General features: G+C 44.1%; 1 protein-coding gene across 8 annotated transcripts in view; it reads right to left on the bottom strand.

The window, feature by feature from the left end:
* The window catches only part of SPTB (spectrin beta, erythrocytic), a 101,984-nt gene that overhangs the window by 35,485 nt on the left and 44,945 nt on the right, over positions 1–21,554 (bottom strand). For all 8 annotated transcript variants that reach the window (XM_060277819.1, XM_060277844.1, XM_060277833.1 and 5 more), the window contains 18 exons: positions 20,427–20,518; positions 18,466–18,546; positions 17,705–17,820; positions 15,184–15,296; positions 14,179–14,366; positions 13,193–13,310; positions 11,914–12,072; positions 11,378–11,680; positions 10,827–10,977; positions 6,909–7,779; positions 6,147–6,284; positions 5,274–6,030; positions 4,549–4,751; positions 3,133–3,223; positions 2,348–2,498; positions 1,777–2,036; positions 696–911; positions 125–214 (listed from right to left, as the gene is read on the bottom strand). In XM_060277819.1, coding sequence (XP_060133802.1) covers positions 125–214; positions 696–911; positions 1,777–2,036; positions 2,348–2,498; positions 3,133–3,223; positions 4,549–4,751; positions 5,274–6,030; positions 6,147–6,284; positions 6,909–7,779; positions 10,827–10,977; positions 11,378–11,680; positions 11,914–12,072; positions 13,193–13,310; positions 14,179–14,366; positions 15,184–15,296; positions 17,705–17,820; positions 18,466–18,546; positions 20,427–20,518 — 4,098 coding nt within the window. The remainder of the gene's footprint in view (positions 1–124; positions 215–695; positions 912–1,776; positions 2,037–2,347; positions 2,499–3,132; positions 3,224–4,548; positions 4,752–5,273; positions 6,031–6,146; positions 6,285–6,908; positions 7,780–10,826; positions 10,978–11,377; positions 11,681–11,913; positions 12,073–13,192; positions 13,311–14,178; positions 14,367–15,183; positions 15,297–17,704; positions 17,821–18,465; positions 18,547–20,426; positions 20,519–21,554) is intronic.

The raw sequence follows: 21,554 nt of genomic DNA, 5'->3' as shown, positions 1-21,554 counted from the left end.
GCTATTATACAGACACCACTGAACTTTTGGATGTTTGCAGCCACAGCCTATGTGTTCATTCCAAAATGCAATTATATTAAATTGGGGGGGGGGGACAAAACTCAGAGGTGGTGGACAGACTCACCTGCGTTTTCTTCGTAAGCATCTGTACTGACAGGAGGTTTGTGCCATGGTCAGTGGATTGAGCAAGAGGCAATCGCTCTTGTACCCAAAGCTGGAATACAGAAGAATGACTAAAGTGCAGGTACAGAAAAGTCAGGCTATATATGTGTATACCAGTGGGATGGGTGGGAGATGAAGTAACACTCGTATCTTGGATCCCGAACACCCTGGAACTTGGATGTTTTGGCTCCTGAACACCACAACCCGGAAGAGATTGTTCCGGTTTGTGAACTTTCTTCTGGAACCCAAATGTCCGATGGGGCTTTCACAGCTTCTGATTGGCTGCAGGAGCTTCCTGAAGCCAATCAGAAGCCACAATTTGGTTTTTGAATGTTTTGAAAGTCGAATGGACTTCTGGAACGGATTCTGTTTGACTTCCAAGGTACAACTGTATTACTCTGTTTATCTAACACAGACTGCCTATGTGTCTCATGGGGACCAGTTGTACTGTAACAGAGCCACCTGCCCTCTAAATTAAAGTAATAAGGTTGACTAGAAGCCTTTCCTATTAGCACATTCAGATGATTGCTCACCAGTTCATCATCCAGATCCCGGTCCAACTGGTATCGAGCCTTGGTTGTCTCCAGCTCCTTCCTCCTCTTACCCAATGGCTGCAGAAGATCCTGGAACCTTCTCTCAATGATCTCATGCTTGCCATCTACTTCATGCAGGTCTCCTCTGGATGGAGGGGCGTGAGACAGCAAGTCTTCCATCTCTTTCTTCCTCACATTTACTTGCTCATCTAGTCGCTGAAATTAGAAAGCCTCTATTAACTCGGCCATCTTGTCAAAATTTATATTTTTTGGCCATAGGCTTTGGGCTTGGTCACATATTTACAAGTTCCACCCTGACTTTCCATTCCCATTTCATTTCCTAGAAAAACAAGGACACCTTTTTTATTCACACCTGAGACTTGAGAGACTTGAAGAGAACCATCATGAAAACAGTAATTGAGGAGGGTTGGGCCTTTTTTTGTGAGGGAAAGAAAATGGTGGTCTCTGCAAAAAATGGAGAGCCCCTGTTCTGATAGCAAAGGTGATAGAATACACTGGAATCAGGGTGAAAAGGGATTATTGCGATATCTAAGGTCTTAACCACACTTAGATTCTGCCCTGCTCTTTCCAGGCACAAGTCCTAAGCTCCATGTCTGAGTGCTGGTTGGGGTTTTGGGATTTTTTTTGTCCTGGAGCTTTCCCCACCGAAACCCACTCTTTAGCACTCAATTGGAGCAAATGTCAAGTCAGGCTTTTCGTGGATTGCTGTTTGCTCCGAATGAACTTTAAAGAGGTGCTTTAACAAGGAAAGTTCTGAAGCAAAAAATGGGGGGGGGCAGTTCAAAAGCTGGTGGACAGCCCTGCCACACCCCCTAGTGGGGGCAGGGGGGTTGTTAACAGATAACCACCCCCACCCCCGCTGCCTGGCAGCAGGGATTTGCACTGACTTTCCAGATCCCGCTCTCTCCCCCTTGGCAATGGGTATCTGCATCGACTCCTCCCTCCACCCTGGAAGTGGTATTTGATTAAGTTTTTATCAGACTAGACCCACTGAAAATAATGTACTGTACCTAATTTAGTCAGGTTCGTTAATTGGCGAATGCCACCCCCTGTGACTTACTTTCAGGTTCTTCAGTAGGATGTTGACACTGGTGAGATCTTTCCCTTGGGCATCAGATTTCAGCTGCTCCTCCATCTCACTAATCCATGCACCAAGATCAGCACAGCTCTGTGCATAAAGGTCAGAGCGGTTGGCATCAAACAGGTGCTGAGCCTTCTCATCTGTAGTTGCTTGCAGCTTGTCCCAAAGCTGGTGCAGCTCCACTAGCCTCTGGGAAACAATTTGTTCATACTGGGGCTTCTGCTCTGCTAGCTTCCGCCCTTCCTGGAGAAAAGAGATAGGGGATGGGGGGAAGACACGGAAGCACTTGTCAGAGCAAAGGACTGGCTAAGAGGAAGGCCATCTATTTCTCATCAAGAAAATACAGAGTAAGAAATACAGGGTTGGCAGGAGATGGGTCTTTCTAGTCAACTACATGCAGTGCTCCAAGTGGTTGCAGGCGACACAACATTAGGTGGTGGCTGGATGAGGACAGGATAATGCTCCAAAATATCAGGAGTCACTAAGCTATAGAGACAATGGGAGAAAATTGCTGGGAGAGATGTCACACTACTCCAAGTCTTGCAAGAACTTGCCTCATCTATATTCTCTAGCCATCCTTGGTTAGAAGCAAGTTCTGCCATGAAAGACTGGTGCTTCAACCATTTGCTGTGCAGGTTCCGGGCTTCGTCGTAGGATATGTCTTGCGCTGTGAGCATCTTCTCATCAATCCAGATAGTAAGCTACAAACAAAGGAAGTTAATTACTGCAAAGGGAGGTTATAGACTCCCTTAACATTTTGCTAGTACTCGAAGCTAAGTGATAAATGCAGGTAAAATAATTAGCTAAACAAACTCAAGACTGTTTTGCTCATATTCTTACTTAATTCTCTCCCCACCCACCCACTTTTTAATGACTGGTTGTGCTTCTCCGAAGTACTTGGAATCATAGGGCTGAGATAGGGAATTTCTTTTTCCTGCTCCAGAGGCTAGGATCCAAGCCAATGGATTCAAGTTACAAGAAAAGAGTTTCCGACTAAACATCAAGAATAACTTTTGGACAGTAAGAGCTGTTTGACAATGGAATAGACTCCCATGAGAGGTGGTGGACTCTCCTTCACTGGAGGTTTTCAAGCAGAGGTTGGATGGCTAACTGTCATGTACGATTTAGTTGAGATTCCTGCATTGCAGGGGGCTGGACTAGATGTCCCTCAGGGTCCCTTCCAACAGTACAATTCTATGTTTCTAGGAACTGAAAGGTGCAGTGAGGAGTATTACTGCAGGCATAATCCAAAGTTATAACCACCATTTGGAGAAGGATAAATGCAGATGCACCTTAGATTGGTGGTAGCAGGAGTGGTAGGCCTAGCATCCTTACCTCCTGGCAATTCTGTAGGAAGTTCCGCAGTTCATGATTATCCTTCAGCAGCACCAAGGCCTCTTGAGATTTTGCAGTGTTTCTATTGTACCTAGAAACGACAATAGTGCCATTGTTAAATGGCTATTCTTTATTCAATTTATATCCTGGCCTTCCTCTCATTTCATATCTCAAGCACAGAGGCAGAAAATAAGAATCACACATCAATGGGGCTCAAGCCTTGTATGTGGTCAAAAACAGAATGCTGCTATGCAGGCTAGAAATGGGACAGCTCCGTCGATAGAGCATGAGACACTTAATCTCAGGGTTGTGGGTTCGAGCACCACATTGGGCAAAAGATTCCTGCATTCTCAGGGGTTGGACTAGATGACCCTTGGGGTGCCTTTCCAACTCTTCAGTTGTATGATTCTGTACAGTAATCACTGCAAGGTAAACAGGGCACAGCACAAACCAGGTAAACTGACTTCTCCATCCCTGCCTTATCTACATTTTTGCTCCTCCTCAAATGGCAGCTTTCAGTTTGGAACTGCAAGTTCAGACTGTTGTCATGCTTGTCTTTTATTATCCTGGTTAAAGATGTATGAATTTTCCTTTTTAATAGGACTTGTGGGGAGGGGAGGGTTTGCAGCTCAGAAAAGGCCTCCCCAGATCTCCTCATAAGCATCTCTTGTTTGGGGCTATTATTGCCTCAGAACAAAAATCTGGGTGATGGTTTTGCTCTGTTTGAAGATTTAACCAAATTAGTCCCTTTCTCTCTCCCCACACACCTTCCACACACCTTCTCCAGAGTGCTGTTCACTGTGATATCAGAGTACAGTGCAGTATCTTGTAATTTCAGGTAGGTGTTGGTCTAACGCAGTCAAAATATATTTTTAAAAATTTAAAAAATTAAATAATTGTCCAGTAGCACTTAAGAGATCAACTAAGTTTGTTCTTGGTATAAGCTTTCGTGTGCATGCACACTTCTTCAGATGCACTGAAACAGAAGTCATCAGGCCCTTATATATAGTGGGAGGGTTGGGTGGGGTTTTTCTCAGGAGGGTAGTAGGAGATGGGTGATTGACTCAATGGGTATGGTAAACCTGTTAGAGACTGTTAAAAACTGCAATTTGTCCTACAGGAAAAAGCCGGGGATAGTATGCAGATGATTAGCATATGTAATGAGACAGGAATCCAGTATCTCTATTAAGACCAGGTCTCTCCATAGTTTTCAGTTTAGTGATAAGTTGTAATTCAGCAACTTTTCAGTGTATCTGAAGAAGTGTGCATGCACATGAAAGCTTATACCAAGAACAAACTTGGTTGGTCTCTAAGGTGCTACTGGAAAAAAAGTTTTTTTAACAAATATTATTTTGTATCTTGTAATATAAGCAATAGTCCTGAGCTGTCCCGTTGAAACTCTTCTACGGAAATTACCTCTCTTGAATCAGCTGCACCTTTTCCTTGATTTTATCAGAGTAAATATTTCCTTCAGCCACCAGCTTGTTCCCACTGGCCACCAGCCCAGCAATTTTTTCCTCGTTTGCTTCCATAGTAGCAAGGAAATCTTCAAATTTTCGGATAGCAGCCTCAGATGCTTCCAAGGTGTCCGGGGGCTCGATGTGAGCCAGAGTGTATTCCTAAAGCAGATATTGAGGAAGAAAACAAGTCAATTATTTAGGAACACAGCACAGGAAGTTTTTTTTTTATAAAAAAACCCCTCTCTTCTGCAAGGCCTAAGGCCAATTCTAGTCCACAACAATCTGCAGCAACCATATGCATGTCAGCTAAATAGAAAGCACTTGAAATGCCTACATAAAATAGAGTCCAACTTTTGTAAACTGCTTGTATCAACTTGCCGCTAAGCACAGGATTCGGCTTTCAGCATACGTCAGGAAGACTTGTTTCTCTAATATTTCTCAATATGTGCTGAAATGCAGCTCTTGTACAGGAGAGGGTGCACAGCATGGGCAGGATTTTTCTGTGGCTGCCACATGCCAGCTGACAAGCTTTGTAAGACATCCAAGTGCTCAGATGGCAAATTCAACTACTGCTTCTCTGTAGAGCACAACACTTACGACACTCAAGCACCAGGATGCAATCTTGAGACACTAATGTAACATACATAAAAGTTATAAGATGCATGTTCCCTGCTGCCATACCTGATTGGTAAGAATGATTTCCACTTGCTTTGCATCTTTAAGAAATTCCTGGAAACCAAGACACTTGTTGAGGAATTTCTCCCTGCTACCCCACATTTTACATAAGGCGTTCCAGCCTGTATCCATCCCCTGAAGCCGCTGCTCTAGCTGCTGATACTCAACATCTGTCTGTCCTTGGGTCACTCTGTTTCCTATCCCCTTGACACTGTGGTAATCATCCTTGTGTTGATCAATTTCTTCCTTAATGGCAGCATGCTGCTGCAGGAGGTGCTCAGCTTCTACCAGTGAGTTGGGCGCCTCTTCTGAAGCAACAGCTTTTTGCGCCTTGAAGAGCCATGCCTGGAAGTCATCTAAGTCCTGCAAGAATTTGTGCAGCTTGCTAGCTTCTCCAAGAGAGGCCTCCTGGCTCTGCAACGTATTCTGCAGGTCCAGCCAGACTCCAGTGACAACTGTCAGTCGACTGTAGATGTCGTCAGCTAGGTCAGGGTGCTCTTCGGCTAGCCGGTGTGCTTCCTGCTGCAGGGATGCAAGCCGGGCTTGGATAGCCGCTAGGTCACGCTCAATGCCATATAACTTCCTCTGCATGGCAATCATGCCTGCCAGGTTTTTGCCAAGGTCCTGAGTAGATTCAATGACTTTGTTTTTTTCCAGGATCCATTTCCTTGTCTCCTCGCAATCCACACAGTAGTTGTGGAGGCTAAGGGCAAAGTCCACAGCTTTCCGCCTCTGAGCTACCATCTCCTGGAAGACTTTCCACCTAAAAGAAGCAAAGCAAAATGAATGAATGAATCATTGCATTGAATGCAGCAGAGATCTTTTCTTTAGCTCCTTCTTCTTCATGCATCTGTTTTGGTCCTTTTAAGGGGAACTTACCTGGCATTCAGACGCTGCTGACACTGCCTCACACTCACACTGCGTGGATGCCCACTTTCTATTAGTCCAAAGGCAGCTTGATTGACCCCTTCAATCTGAGAAGCCAAGTTGTTCATTTCTTGATCCAGAATATCAAACCTGAAATCAAGATCAGTTAATTAATTGAAAACTCAACATTTCCCAAAGATGCACAGTGGATAACTTCTAAAGTCCCACTTAGAATGTGTTGTCTTGGTCCTATTCCTCCAAAACCCAATTTGAATTATAAGGTCTCATGCCACATTTAGAAAACACATAAACTCGGGTATTGGGGAATGGAAATCCAGAGTAAAAAAGCCTCTCCCCATGCCCTTGTGGCCCTGAGTCTTGCATACATGGTAATTTTGCTTCCAGTCTATCTTCATATAGTACAGTATTGCAACACAGGAATACAATGGAGGAGGTTCAGGGCTCAGGCTGCTAAGGACTAGGCCTGACACACTGAACCTTGAATTAAGCCCTTCATCTGCACTTTAGTGCTATATTTTTGAGGTCATTTCATGCATAAGAAATCATGTTTGCCAGGGTAATGTGTAGTTCTTTACAAAGTGGACTGCAACCCACAAAAATGTGTTCCACAATTACTGTAGATCCTACAGTTGCTCCTTAATTGTCCCAGTTAATGTATGAAGCACTCCCTCCACACCCTTAACTTGTTTAGCTTGAGACAAATGTTCCAGACATCCAACACACACTGCCCAGGGAACAATCTCAGACATTTACCTGTGTTGCACGACATCCAGGTCCTCCAAGGTATCAGGAATCTCCATTTGCTCCAACCACTTCTCCTTCTCACTCATCCAAAGCTCACATGCATCTGTCTCACTGAAAACTTTGTAGAGATCCAAGGCATCCTGCAGCTTCTGCCTACGCAGATCTGCTAGGGACACAACTTCATTGTACATTGCCTGGATGGCCTTCAGTCTGTTCTCAAATCCTGGATCATCCCGAAACTCCATGGGGAAGTTCTGTGCTTGCCTGTTCAGGTTGTCCATGACTCTCTTGTTGTCTGCTACATCGTCTAAAAGGTCCCTGTGCTTTTTAACAAGGGCTAGAGTGGAATATTCATCATGCCCTACATCCTCACTTGACACCAGACGGTGGGCATCTTGCAGCCAGGCCATCAAGTCATCCGCATCAACCTGGAACTGGAAGAAGCTCTCAGCATCCTGCAAGTTTTTCTTGTGGAAAGCTGCCAGTTCCTGCAGCTGGGCCCAGAGGGCTTTCACTTCCTCAATCCTTCTGCGGATTTTAAGTGCACCAAAATGATTCTGAGCAATCATAGTTTCTCCCTCTTTGATGGTGTGCTGCAGGTGGGTTTCCTGAACACGCAGCTCATCCTCGAAAGCCTTGTGTTTCCTCTGCAAGATGAGAACGCTGGTCAGGTCTTTCCCATAATCCAAGGAGGAATAGATTTGATCTTTCTCTTTGATCCAGCTTTCAGCTTCATCCAGTTCCCAAAAGAATTTCCAAAGGCGCTTGGACTGCTCCAGGCGAGCTTTCCTTTCCTCAGCCAAAGCCATCAGCTCTCGATGGCACAGCTGCAGGTGGTTCACCCGATCCTGTATCACCTTTGGGTCACAAGGCCGATAACCTGCACAAGCATGTGTGGACAGAAAGCTACTATCAGCAGAGATGCATAATGCATTTTCCTTTAAGTCAGAAAGGGAAAAGGCACAACATCTATAAGGCGCTTTCTGGTGGTTTTTAAAAAAATGCTAGAGACAGCCCACCTAAAAGGTGGTTAAGTCATAGCTGCCAAGTTTTCCCTTTTCTCGCGAGGAAGCCTATTCAGCATAAGGGAAAATCCCTTTAAAAAAGGGATAACTTGGCAGCTATGGGTTAAGTAGCTGTGACATGAAGACAGGCAGCTATGTAGGGGATAACTATAATTGTGCTTTCCATTTGTTCATTGATTCTAACAAAAAAGCAAAAGCAGAGATATGTGCTTTGCAGAGCTTCAGAGGGACAATGCACACCACCCAAAAAATTAAAAAGGAATCGTTGCATGAAATGGTGGAGTACAGATCTGATTGGAGAAATGATGGAATTTGCTACTGAATTTTATTTTAAAGGGTTACATGAGTGCTTTCAAGCTTTAGATGCACAGTGGACAGACTCTAAATAGTTTAAAGTGGACTTTTAAAAAATGCCACATAGACCCTGGAGTGTAGGAACTGTGTCATTCTTCATTAGCGCCACCCAACAAACAGAAACAGATGAATTTATCAGTTTTGGTTTCTCTAAGTTTTTCATTCCCCCCCCCCCTTCTAAGTTTAGTTCTACAAATTTCCAAACACTTTGTGGAAAACTCACCAGCATTTTAGTGTGAATTTCTCCTAACATAGAACATATTTTCTTATTATGCACATATTTACAAAGCAATGTTCCCTAATAAAATGCATTTTTGCATGTTATTTTCACCAATACATGCATTTTTGTGCACGTTTTTCCCTAGTGCATGCATTTAAAAATTCTTCTTCTTCTTCTTTTTTTACAAAGTACTTGGCTGAAGAACTGCCTTGCAAAATTGGGAAAAGTTAGAATTCTAAAGGATGGCTATGTTTCAGCTTGCCTATAGCTTCAGAAAGTATGAATTATGTAGGTTCACCTTTAAACATGAACTGAATCAGTTTTCTTCCCCATCCCCAGTCACAAATACTATCCAGTAAGCTGCTGGGGTACTGGCACACACCCACATTTCAGCCAGCACTCCAACCCACACTAGTCAACCAGTAGAGGTGAGAATTGCATTTCTGCCACACACAATACATTGACATTCACATCCTGAGTAAATGTAATATTCCCTAAAGAGAAGCGCATCTTTTGAGGGAAGACAATGGGAAGCAGTACAACAAATGAGCAACAACTGTGTTTCTTGCACTGAAAATCATTATCTGGAAAAGCCTCCAATATCACCCGGACTCCACCTCCCAATCCTTCTTTCTACTATCACACCAGCTAGGGCCAAAAGGTAGCCGTGTGAAACCCCAGGACCCTGCAGTTTTCAAGGCAACAAGTGCTATAGTTTCTAGCTGAACTTAAGGGTCCTACTTATGAATTAATTTGTGCACCTTGGACCCGTTTTACTATGAATTCAGTCAATTTAAGGTGGAACAGGAGATGACTGGGATATGAAATATTTATTATTACGGTCGAGGACCAGTTCATAGAAAAATATAAAATACAGATAAAAATAAAATACTGTGAGTCCCTTTTGAAAGAACAGTTTCAGGGAGCATAACGTATAGATGACGCTTTGTGGAACATTTAAAATACATTGTTAATTATATATACAATGCTGAAAGTTTAACCCTTAAAATAGAAGCTGCAGAAAACTGAGCCTAACTCGCTCGGGTACCATATGTTGGGAAATTCAGACGGACTCGGGAGAAGGTCTGTGTCTGCATAGTTGGGCACAGAATCTGGCGACCACCCTGGTTATCTCCTGGTCTTTGCCTAGCAGGAGCATGTTGTAGAATTGCTTTTCCGGGAGGCTTACTAACCTCACCAGTATGGGATCCAGGATCTCCCTTCGAGCTTCTTCATAGAGGGGGCATCTGAAGAGGAAGTGCTCTGGACTTCCTATTTCCCCTAGAGGGCATACGCAGAGTCTTTGGGCGTATGGGATTTTTTTGTAAAGCCCCTCCAGCACAGGCGTGGGCAATGCCGCACTTCTGGCAAGTGTAAAAGCCCTTCTTGCGTTTTTTGACAGGAGAAAGGAGAAATAGGGTGCCGGGGCGGCTATGTATCTCTCAATTTCTCCAGATCTATATTCAGGACAACTTGGATGACTGGGATAGCTCCATCGGCAGAGCATGAGACTCCTAATCTCAGGGTCGCAAGTTCGAGCCTCACGTTGGGCAAAAGGACAAGACAACCCTTGCGGTCCTTTCCAACTCTATGATTCTAAGAGGACAGAGGCATTTTCTTTAAACCATTTTTTAAAAGGAAGAGGCAAGGATACAGATTGTCTCCCCTCACTCCTTCCCCTTTTATACTGAGGGCTTCTCACTATTTGGATATGTAGATTTAGCAAAATTAACTAGTAATTCAATCAGAGGCGGTAGCAAACAATATTTTGAACAAAATTGGGGGAAATTCGGAAATTATATGAAGCAACAATGTCCCACATTAAAATCCTGGATTCATTTCTAAAGCTCTGTACTGTATGTAAGGATCATAAAACAAAAGGGAACACAGGTGAAGTATAGAATGATGAGGAAGCAGTAACCAGCTAAAAACTTAAAGAGACCAAGATGAAGACCCGTAGAAGTATGAAAGGAGAGGAAATTTTTGTTTGTTTGACATGTTTATGAGATATATTTGGTGTACGTTTTATTTTAGTTGAATTTGATTGAGAAAAGAGACTAGACAGGAAGGTCTAGCTGAATTCTGTATTAGATATTAGTTATTTTTCAGATGAAAATTTGGAAGTATGATGATTTGTATGCAGTCTTATGTTTTGATTTGATACGTTTTAATTTGTTCTGTCTTGATTTGATATGTTCTGATTTAAATCTCAATAAAGTATGATAAAAAAACACTTAGGGCTTCTCAACTCAGAAATTATCATTTATCATTCACTCACTCACTCACGCACGGAAGTCATAAAATTCTTCTTGGAAAACAAACACCTACCATCTCCATTGGCAAATCTAAGGGCAGCTGCACTGACATCACGAACCTTCTCAGCCTGGATGACCATGTCCGCCTCCATCAGCTTATGCTTCTGAAGAAGGTATTCCACTTCCAACAGGTGCTTCCCAAATTCAGGAGACAGGAGTTTAGCCTGTAGGAGCACAAAGGAAGAATGTACCGTACCCTTTTCTCTGCCTCTGCTAGGGGCAGGCTACACATTATGTACAACCACATGTAGTGCAGCCTGATGGCAATTGTTATTTTAAGAAAAAGCAGCTTCAGAATGAATTGATTTTGAGCAGAAAAGTAGCAGAAATAAAGCTTAATCCTTTTCCTGCCTGCCATTTCTTCATTCCAAATTACCACACACAGCTTGCCTCCCTAGGGTTTATAATGCTGCATTTTGAACCCAGGGGGGCAGGGGGGAGTCACTTGGGAAGATAATCTGTCTTGGGGAAATGGCAGGCAAGGGGAGCACAGGATGAGCCTCCACCTCAATTTGCTGGCTTCTTTCTACCAACCTGCAGTGTTCCACCCAAGCCCTTCCTTACTTTCATCTCATCTATCCAGTCAATACTGTGCAGCATGTCTTGGAACAGCTGCTGCAGCTTAAGGTTCATCTCCAGCCGCCGCCGCCGGGCCTGCAGCAACTCCAGCAGGTACTCCCAGAGCTGCAGGATGTTGTCCTTGCGAGCATTGATGCGCTTGATGTCGTGGTAATTCTCCATCTCCAGTTCCTTGGCCACCTCCTCTATGGCCTGGACCCGTTCCTTGTAGGCTGCTGTATCAGTTTCAATGGCTTCATGCTTCTTCTTTGCTGCCTCCACAGCTGGCAAGTCATTTCCAAAGTTATCCTGCCCAAATTAAATTCGCCTTTGGTTAGCAACTGTGTGGCGGCATGTTGCCTTTTCTTGTGCATGCAATAGAGCAGAGGGTGTCGGGAGGGGGGCATGCAAAATTCCCCAGAAGGGATCTGGGTACCATTTTAAGCTGGTGCCAACTGAGTGCTTGTGTCCGTCCGTCCCCCAACATCCCCTGCTGTTTCTGTTGCCACCAGGCAGATCAGAGACTGGAAGCAGCACATTACCTGTGCAACAAGGCGCTGGTTTTCATTAAGCCACGTCTCCCGCATTGCTGCCTTGCGATCAAAGCGCCGGGCGAGCTGCTCCAGCTTCTCCTGCCTAATAAGCTCGTTCCTCAGCGCCAGCTCCCGTTCATGCTCTGCCTTCTCCAGCTTCTCCCAGGCCTGTGGAAATGTGTGCACACAGGAGAACGAGAATTCAGTACACAGGTACAGAATATACAATCAAGAGGCCGCAGCAATTCCTATGTAATGCCGCATCGTACATTCTACAAAGCATTCCATTCATATACAGGCTGCGCTAACCAACCTCACATCAGCAAAATGTTGCTTGGCCAGATAAAGAGCTATTGTTCCTCCTTGTATTTTTCTCTAAGGGATTGTTCTCACAACACTTTTCTCGTTTATGCAAGTAGCCCTGTTTTTTTTCCAGGCCCCTGCTCATGTGAACACACACACACACACACACACACACACACACACACACAGTGTGGCGAACTGAACAATAACAGATACTAGTTGGTAACAACTCTTATGGTTCCATCAAAACTCCCCCCCCCAAAAAAATACTACATTCATGGAAAATGCTGCAGACTATATATGTGAAAACCTCATTCACGTTTTATCATTGTCCATGTGAGCATTTATTCAGTGTTGCTAGAATGAATAGGAAAAGTATTGTACAAAGCAGATCTAAGGTACTTGATGGGAAACATATTCAGCTTGTGGTGTGGGATCACACCCAGCTGTCCCTGTAGCTTCCTCCTTGGTTTCCACATTAGCTGCTGATCACCTCTCTAATCTTGATGTATCGGGTTTTTTTGCTATGCAGTAGTAGGGATTGAACCATGGGTGATATGAGTCCAAATTATGTGCCCTGTTACTAACATAAGGCACTTTCCCAACCAGCCAAATTAATTAAACAAGAATTTTTAAAAGTTCTAGAAGAAAAGTCCTAACACTGAAATTCTCAATCTATCACATTACAGGTAGGTAGCCGTGTTGGTCAAAACAAAATTTAAAAATTTAAAAAAATCCTTCCAGTAGCACCTTAGAGACCAACTAAGTTTGTCATTGTTATGAGCTTTTGTGTGCATACCAATGACAAACTTAGTTGGTCTCTAAGGTGCTACTGGAAGGATTATGAACTTTTGTGTGCATGCACACGAAAGCTCATACCAATGACAAACTTAGTTGGTCTCCAAGGTGCTACTGGAAGGATTTTTTTAAAAAAAATTATTTTATCCCATTTCTGTTAACCATTTTAAGCAACTGCATTAGGTACCCTGTTGATGTCAGACACTAATTTTCCTTCATGAGGCGTATACACTTTCTGATTGTTGGCTCGCATTCTTGACTGGATGGTAAACAGCAGGACTTCCAGGTTCCCCTTCTCCTGAAACCTGCCCAAGAACACAGCAAAAAATGCGAAAACATACCTTTAAGTGAAGAAGGCACAATGAGCAACACAAGCAATGTCTATTAGTGTCACTGAGTATTAGTATGTTCTGAGCTCAGGCCATAGAAGCTTAATGGTAAAAAGTAGTGATATAAACTAATCATCTATCCAGAAGTCTAACTTATCAGCGTTTAGGGCAGTTATTGCAATTTGCATGCAGATGAATAATAAATAAAAATAAATAAAAAAGAATGACAGTGACAAAAGTTCTTTTAAGAAACTGGAACACAAACACCTTATAGCTAGTTGGCGTTGATTCCAACCTACACATATGCAATAGGGTCTTTGGGGTTGCAGCCTCTAAAACATAACACCGGCACTACGTGGTATCTTTTTCAAGCTACCACCAAGTTGTCACCTTTATGTTTAGAAACCCTTGCTTAATAGTTATAGAAGGGGAGGCATTTTTTCCCCTTTTCCTCTCTTTGAAACTCAAGGTCAGGGGATCGCTAGGCATTCACAAAGCAACATTTGCCAAATTCCTCCTGTCTGAAAGAAGAAGGAAGGCAGCAGAACTGCACCAAAAGAACCCACTGAAGCTGCATTTTATTTTGGCATCGTGACAAAATGTAATTCAGGGTGCATCAACTGCCTTGTTCCCCTTCAGCTTGGCTCCTCACTGTTATTTGTTACAGTATCATTAACATCATCATCACAATGTGCCAATCTGTACAGAAAGCCTCGGACCACAACCGAATGAGTCACAATGCAGATGGGGACAGTTTAAGCTACTGGGTGGGTGGGGGAAATGGTAAACATCAGCAAAAAGCTGGGGGGGGGAGATATCCTCCTTCCAGTTGACAGGTGCTTACTTGGGTGGTTTTTCCACTGTGCGGTATGTACTGAAGGACTGGAGCTGCTGCTGCACGCCTGCCAGAGAATTAGCAAACTTGCGGCTGTTGAGAATGGTAATGGTCTGTTCTATCCACGTCAGCAGGTCTGAAGCCAGTCCACTGTACTTATCGATCATTTTCTCAGTCTCCATCGCATGGTCCATTACCTGAGGAAAGGAATAAACAAAGTGTTGCTCCCCTGGCGCCTGCTGCTCGAGGAAATATGTCAAGCCCTGTTGTCAACCTACAGATCCTGCACATGGGAATCTTCCGCACTGTCAACAAGCCTGACGTTAGAAATTCTGGGCTGCAAGGCAGGCTGGAAGTCTCAGGCCTGTCAGGGGAGATTAACAAGAACCACCTGTCCAGCTGTAAAAGGAAGTGTGAAAATAGCAAGATGCCACCAAATGTTAAGGCAGAGGAACTAAAACCGAGTTATCACACACAAACTTCTTTATAACCATACTACTCCCTTATGAAGGCTCCTAAGGTTTGAGGGCGGGGCAAGGCAGATGGAAAAGCCACTCCCTGGTAGTTAACAGAGAGTCTCTCACCCCTCACTGGGAATCAAAGAGTAAAGCGGAATGGGGTATTTTTTTATACATTTGCTTTTAAATTATTGTAATGCTTTTGTGTGTTTGATGGATTTTTAAGTAATTTAGAGGCATTTTTATGGAAAGGGATGGCTATGTCGAATAAACAATAATACAATATTGTTCGTATTCAGTAATAACAAGTTCAAACTAGAATAGCTATGAAGAAGAGCTATTGAATGGACTAGCCTATACAGTATGTGAAGAAAGCCAGCCTAGCAGAAGAAGAGGTTGAGAAGTGGCAGGGCTGCCATTGCAGCAAATTACTGGCCGTAGTTGCTTTTCAGTCATTATGGCTTAGTAAGGAAGTACTGTAGTAAAGGAACTGTTTTCTGTGAGTGGAAAGGGGACTTGCCTGCTGTATGGTGGTATTATGTGACCATGCCCTTACCTTTCCAACTCTCTTCCCCTCCACAGCAAGCACCTTCATCTTGGAGAAGTAGTGGTAGAAAGCAACTACGTAGGTGATGATGGATTTCTCATCCGGGTTCTCCGTGAAGACATCTGAATAGAAAACAGAATGTCAAGAGAGCTCTGCACTGTGCCCAAGAGCTTTGTTTTCCAATTTGTAGCAGGACATCACAATGTAGCAGAGCGAGCCACCTCACCGCCCAGCCAACCTCAGATAAGAAAACAATGGAATGCATGGGAGGAAAGATAGAGGCATAAGAACTTGTTTTCCTAAATGGAATAATGCATGTAGCAGCCCTGACGCTCTAATAAGCAAACAAAAGCAAAATAATTACGACCTCAACTGTACTGAATTCCATGGAGAGGATATGTGATATGTCTAAAGGAAAGAGGTATGTGCCTTCTAACAGTACAACAACTTACTGAGGAGCAGGAACACTTCCCACAATTTCTAGGGGCAGGTGTGTCATCTAAACTGGATCATGGGGTTCAGCACCACTGTATTCTGATTTTAAGAAAGCCCTGCTTGGTAATTAATTAGCTGACTCATGGGCGTACCCAGCATGGGGCAGGGGGGCAGCTGCCCCCCCCCCAGAAGCAAAAAAATTTTTTTTTTAATCGTCCTGCTTCACAGTGGCTGCAGCTGAGCTGGAGACGCGTCAGGGTCCCGCACGAAGAGCCTGAAGCGGCTCAGCAAGGCGCAGTGGTGTCATTAGCTTTCTGGCTGCCCGGGGCGGCAAATCAGAAAGCATGCATAAAGGCTAGCGACGCCGCTGGGAGGAAGGGACCCGCGTGAAGGGAAAGGAGGAGCAATGGAGACAGGGAAGCGGCTTCCTCCTCCTCTCCGTTTTTCCCTCCCCTCCTCGAGCTCCAGCGTGAGGGCAGCATGGGAGCTGCGTCCCTAACCAGCCCAGCCACGGCAGCGCCACCACTTACTGCTCCTGCCGGCCACGACCCGACGCCGTGCCCAACCCCACTGGCCCCGACTCCGAGGGCTGCACATGGACCGCGCCTGGCAGCTGCAACAATAGCCCACGACGGCGCAACGCCTCAACAGCTCCCAGGTCAGCGCGCCCTCGGAGCGTGCAGCAGACGCCGCCACTGCTTCTGCTTGGGCTGCAGTGGCAGCAGGAGCCGCGGAAAGGGGAGGGGGCTTCGCAGCAGGAGGCAGAGAAGGCGGAGGGGCTCTAAGCCGCAGAGCCAAGCCTTGCCCCCGGGGAGGGACGGAGGGAAAGGAGGGCGGGCCTCAGCTCGCGCCCCCGCCGGGTCTGTGGGAAGCGGAGGCAACTCGAGCGCGCAGCTGCTCGGCTGCTCGGCCAGCCCTCCCTCTCTCCCTCCCTCTCCTCCTACTCAGGGGGGGCGGCCGTCGGTGGAGCTGCTCCCCACAAAGTGGAGCCCGGGGCCCCCCACCTCCCTGCGGCATGACAGGGTCTATTCGGGGGTGGATCCATTGCAAAACGCAGGTTTACGTGGATGGTCCCCCAACGCTGAGGGAAGCTCTATGGCCCACTGGCCCTATGCAACTGGCTCTTTGGACAGAGACTTCCCTCCAGACCCTTCTAACCGGGTACCCTGTTATTGCTGCTGCAGAGACCACCACCCAATTGAATGAAGACTATAGGATTCTGCCCAAGGCCTAAACCACAAAAGTTGTGACTAGTGCTAAGGGGATTTTTTTTAATGTACTCCACAGCTGTCAAACCAGGAGGAATCTGTGCTCCTCTCTGCTGTTGGGTCTACAACTCCCATCACTCCTAACCATTAGCTATGCTGGCTTTACAGAAAAACATTCATGGAGCACAACTGGAGGAATGACTTCCACCAAGAACTTTTTCATACTGTATGAAGCATGGCTGATTTGTGTCTATGTGCAGGGCTTAAATTATTTATTTGGACTTTTATAGCTTTCCTTTCTATTATTAAAAAATCAGACTGAATGCGGCTCATAAATAAAAATATAGGAAAGAAGGAAAACAATCTCAACAACAAAACACACATAACACATCATCATAAAACCCATGATCAGGAACAGCAGGCTAAAAATATAGCATCAAAGGCTCTGATTAAAAAAGGCATGCACCAGAATACAGAAATATTTAGAATAAAAGAATCATGGAGATGGGAGGCAGGAATCTTTGTCCCAACATGGGACTTGAACCCACAACAAAGAGATGAGGAGCCTCATGCTCTGCTGACTGAGCTATCCCTGTAACTCCCTTTCATTTCAGAGAAATGCAGCAACAGAAGAGTTTTTTGGTGGATTGTGCTGTGAGAGAGCTTACAGCTGCAAAAAAACCTCAGAGCTTTGCATCCAGCTTTATGTATACATAACTTCATGATATTCTATAGTCAGACATTCTGCAGCCAATTCAGAGGCTTCCTCAGGTGAAACACCATTTCCTTAGCACTTACGGACACTTCTTCTGTATAATTCTCATCTGCCTCGTCAGCTCAATTCTCAATTTTAAAAGGGCAGGCACAGAGCCAAACAACAAACTCACCTTCTGGGTCAAGAAGCTGGGTGATGCCAAGTTGCCGTTCTGCCACAATGAAAGCATGCTCCAAGTTGTGCCTGGCGTTCGAGTGCTTCAGCTTTTCAAAGTCAATCAAGTCAGGCCTAAAAATTAAGAGGACAGTGGGAAAGTTAAAGCACGCAGTTTGGTAAGGCCAACTTGACCATGCAAAAGGAAGTGAAAGCTAAGTTTACCAGCGAGGCCTGCAACAAAATGCTGCAGTGTGGTCTGCTCCTCTTCGGTGTCTCTGTCAGTGAGGTACTCCATTCTGTTCCTCCTCACATACAATTTCCCCCTCCTCCCCAACATTCAGAGTTATAGTCAACTAACTTTTATTCAGAATAGACCCATGGGAATTAATGGCCACAAATAACCTAGGACTTTTCATTTCAATGGGTCTACCAAAAAGTTGGTAGAATGCAAGTCTATTTCAGCATTCCATGATTGCTAGGCATGCTCAGTCCTCATTGGCCTGGGTTTTTTTGTGTGTGTGTTCATGGATCATGACGTTTTGGACACATAAGAAATGGCACTCACCTCTCAAATAGCAGAAATAGCAAGAATGATAACTGAGACTTATAGCAGACCAGTGGAGGAAAGGAGGCAGAGTTCATGGAGGAAAGATGAGGCCAAATGTGTGCACATACACTCACCATTACAAGGCTACCTCAGGCACACCAGCAAAACATTCAGGTGTCCATCAACCCACTGCACTTAAGTTCTCTGAAGGGCTTTCCCCCAGTCCTTACCTGTGCTTGTGAATAAGGGCATTGAATGCCAAGCCATCCTTCCAGCTGGATGTAAAATTGGTGACGTTAACATGGGGATAGCTGCAATACAAAGGGAAATAGGAGGGAAGAAAAAAGGATTTATAATTCAGTCCAAGAGATTACAAAATGGTAATCCAGTTGCAGACATTATTTTATATGAGGAAAAGCCTTTCTATAATAAGAAGAGAAAACAACTGATGCACAATTTGATTGGCACAAGTTACCTTTTCAAGCCACATTTTGTACTTTGGAAAACACCAGAATTAACTTTTAATTAAAAGGCAGATGTGGAAAATACTACCAGGCGCAGTTTGCATTTCAAAGTGCAGGTGCTGCTCCATAAAAAGAAGGATGTTTGGTCTGGATGGACAATTCTGACCATCCAGGTTTGGGGTAGCTCACATGGTTACCTCTGGATGTTGTTGGACTCCAGTTCCCATCAGCACCAGTTAGCATGGCCAATGGTCAGGTATGGTGGGAGTTGTAGTCCAACAACTTCTGGAAGGCACCATGTTGGCGGCTCCTGAATTCTGATCTAAGACCAGCAAAGACCAATTAGCATTCCATGGGATAGACAAGCTCAACCTTCCTTAACCTGGTGCCTTCTATATTTTTTTCCCAAATAATATTTATTGATTTTCTAACATTCTAAATTACAAAAATCCACAAAAACAAAAACAAGAAGAAAAAAAAACATTAAAAGGAATAAAAACATAAAAAAGATAAACATATCAAATCTAACATTTTAATTAACATTGTAGACTTCCTCGATTCCCCTCGCACTGGGTTCATTTTTAACTCCAAATTAAGCAATTTTCATTTATTATTTTACATCATTCAAGCATATTTTTTCATTATCTCACAACTATTTCTATTCTTCAATGCATCAACTATATTCCTGATGCCTTCTAGTTGCTTTGGACCATAACTCCCATTAGCCCCAACCAACATAGCTAGGAATAACAGGAGTTGTAGCTCAGAATATCTGAATGGCACTGGGTTGGGGAATGCTGACTGTGACACACAGGCTGTTTCCATCCTTTCTAGCTACTTCCTTCTATGCACTCCAAGAAATACACAGATATATGCTCCCTTAATCATATTGGAAGCAGATTTCCCATTTTTAAACGATATAATAATGACGAGGATCAGAGGTGCTACTCCTGCAATTGATTCCCCTCACTGTGAAAATGGAAATGTTCTGGCTCCTAGTTTCATCTGCACTGAGACAGTCATGTCAAGGTCAACATATCATGGGATGTTTTGGCTTTTTGCACCCTCCTGAAGTAGATTTTCAAGCATATAAAGTGATAAATAAAAAAAGCCCTATAGAGAGTTCTACATGCATTATCAGTCTACCCACAAATGACTCAGTTCATGGCACTTGAAACAAGACGTCAGCATGTGCAGTGGCTACATTACAGATAGAGCTGTAAGAGATGCCCTGCCTGGGATTCTTGCTCCCCTCCACTGCAATCATTTGTATACCCACCAAAGTGCAATGTTGCAAGACACTTTAAATATTTTCACCTTGTCCCAAACATAGGACAATCCAAAGGAGATTCCTTCAAAAATATAAGGAATCAATTACAAGGCCTAAGCCTTCATGAAAAGCGAAAGATACCAGGGTAATGGTGGTGGAGGGGAGAAAAGCTGTGCTTGGATTCTTTACAGAGAAAGGGGTCGTTGTGGCACAGAGGACAATTATAAAAACAGTCATATGTCCCATTTTAAAACAACCTTATGACACAGCCCTGAAAGATCTCTGTCCTTTGTGGTATACTTTGATGGAGAGTTTTAGTTATATCATTGGTTAAGAACTGAGTAGGAACATGGCCCAACCTCCTGGACCCATCCAGGTTTCCCTAGCTGGTTTTGCAGGCTTAAGCCAACTGGTTACAGTACATTTACTGAGTCATAAATATTAGCAGTCATCATACCCAGCAGTTTTCATTTGACACCAGAGTAACAATGCATCCTTCGCGGAACGAGTTTCCCGGCCTTCTTGAGTCTGAACAATGATGTCCTGGATCTAAATTGAAATAAAAAAATATTCCACTCTAAAGGCCTATCACTACAGATGCTTTGTGTATTAGTATGTGCATCTCAGGTTCTTAGCACACACAACTTAGTAAAGGTAACAGTTATCAGCTTTATTTCCTTTCACATCATTACAGCATGGGGGAGGGGGAATCTGCTGAATTTGCACAGTAAATGGATTATGATGCCTCTTCTGTTTTAACAATATTGCTATTCCAATGTGTACTTTGCACAGCACCATTTCCACTCCACCTTGAACACTATTATTTGTTCCAGGGACTCCTCTTTATTACCTTTTATTGACCACCCTGCTTCCCACTTTCAAGATAAATATGCTCCATATCAGGGGTGGAAGGAAAAAGGGTTGTACAAAATTAGAGATTTAATGGCTAGAGGGAGACCTATACAAGGAATGTCTTACATGACAAGTTTCAGGGTGTTAAACACACCTGGCTTAAGTTGTTACAGATTAGGTCGTTCCTTAAAAGGTTATTCAAGGAAGTGACTAGTCTGTGCTTCACCACGGTTTTTGAACATTCTGTTTCATACTCAAAGGGTTCTGCTTCTTTTATTTATAAACTGCGTGCTGATTGACTGCAAGAGGGGAAATGCAGATGGATTGCACTAGGTATGAGAATACGACCTAGGCACAACACTATATGAAGACCGCTGGAGTAAAATATGGGCAAAGCCTCCTATAAAGACCATTTGGGCCAGAGTCCAGGAGGCAGTGCTGAAGTGCTCTGCTGGCACTAGACTCTGGTCAAGCTCTCTCCCATCACCTTTGCAACTTCATCCCAATGTTGGTGGGACCGCAACAAGAGAGTGAGCTTTATACATTTAGGGTGGGAGTGTGATGAGCTTCTTGGCAAAACATTTCTGATGTCATTTCCAGAATTATTAGTCAACCTCTGAATCCAAGCCCAGCTTTGGCCCTTCTGTCACTAAGACACTGATCTAGACCCTACCCTTATTCATAAGGATCTAACCGCCATGCTGTATACCACTGCCCATTTAGAGATCAGCTC

This window comes from Zootoca vivipara, chromosome 1, assembly GCF_963506605.1.
Source record: "Zootoca vivipara chromosome 1, rZooViv1.1, whole genome shotgun sequence".
Lineage (NCBI taxonomy): Eukaryota > Metazoa > Chordata > Lepidosauria > Squamata > Lacertidae > Zootoca > Zootoca vivipara.
This window is presented reverse-complemented; position numbering and strand designations above follow the sequence as displayed.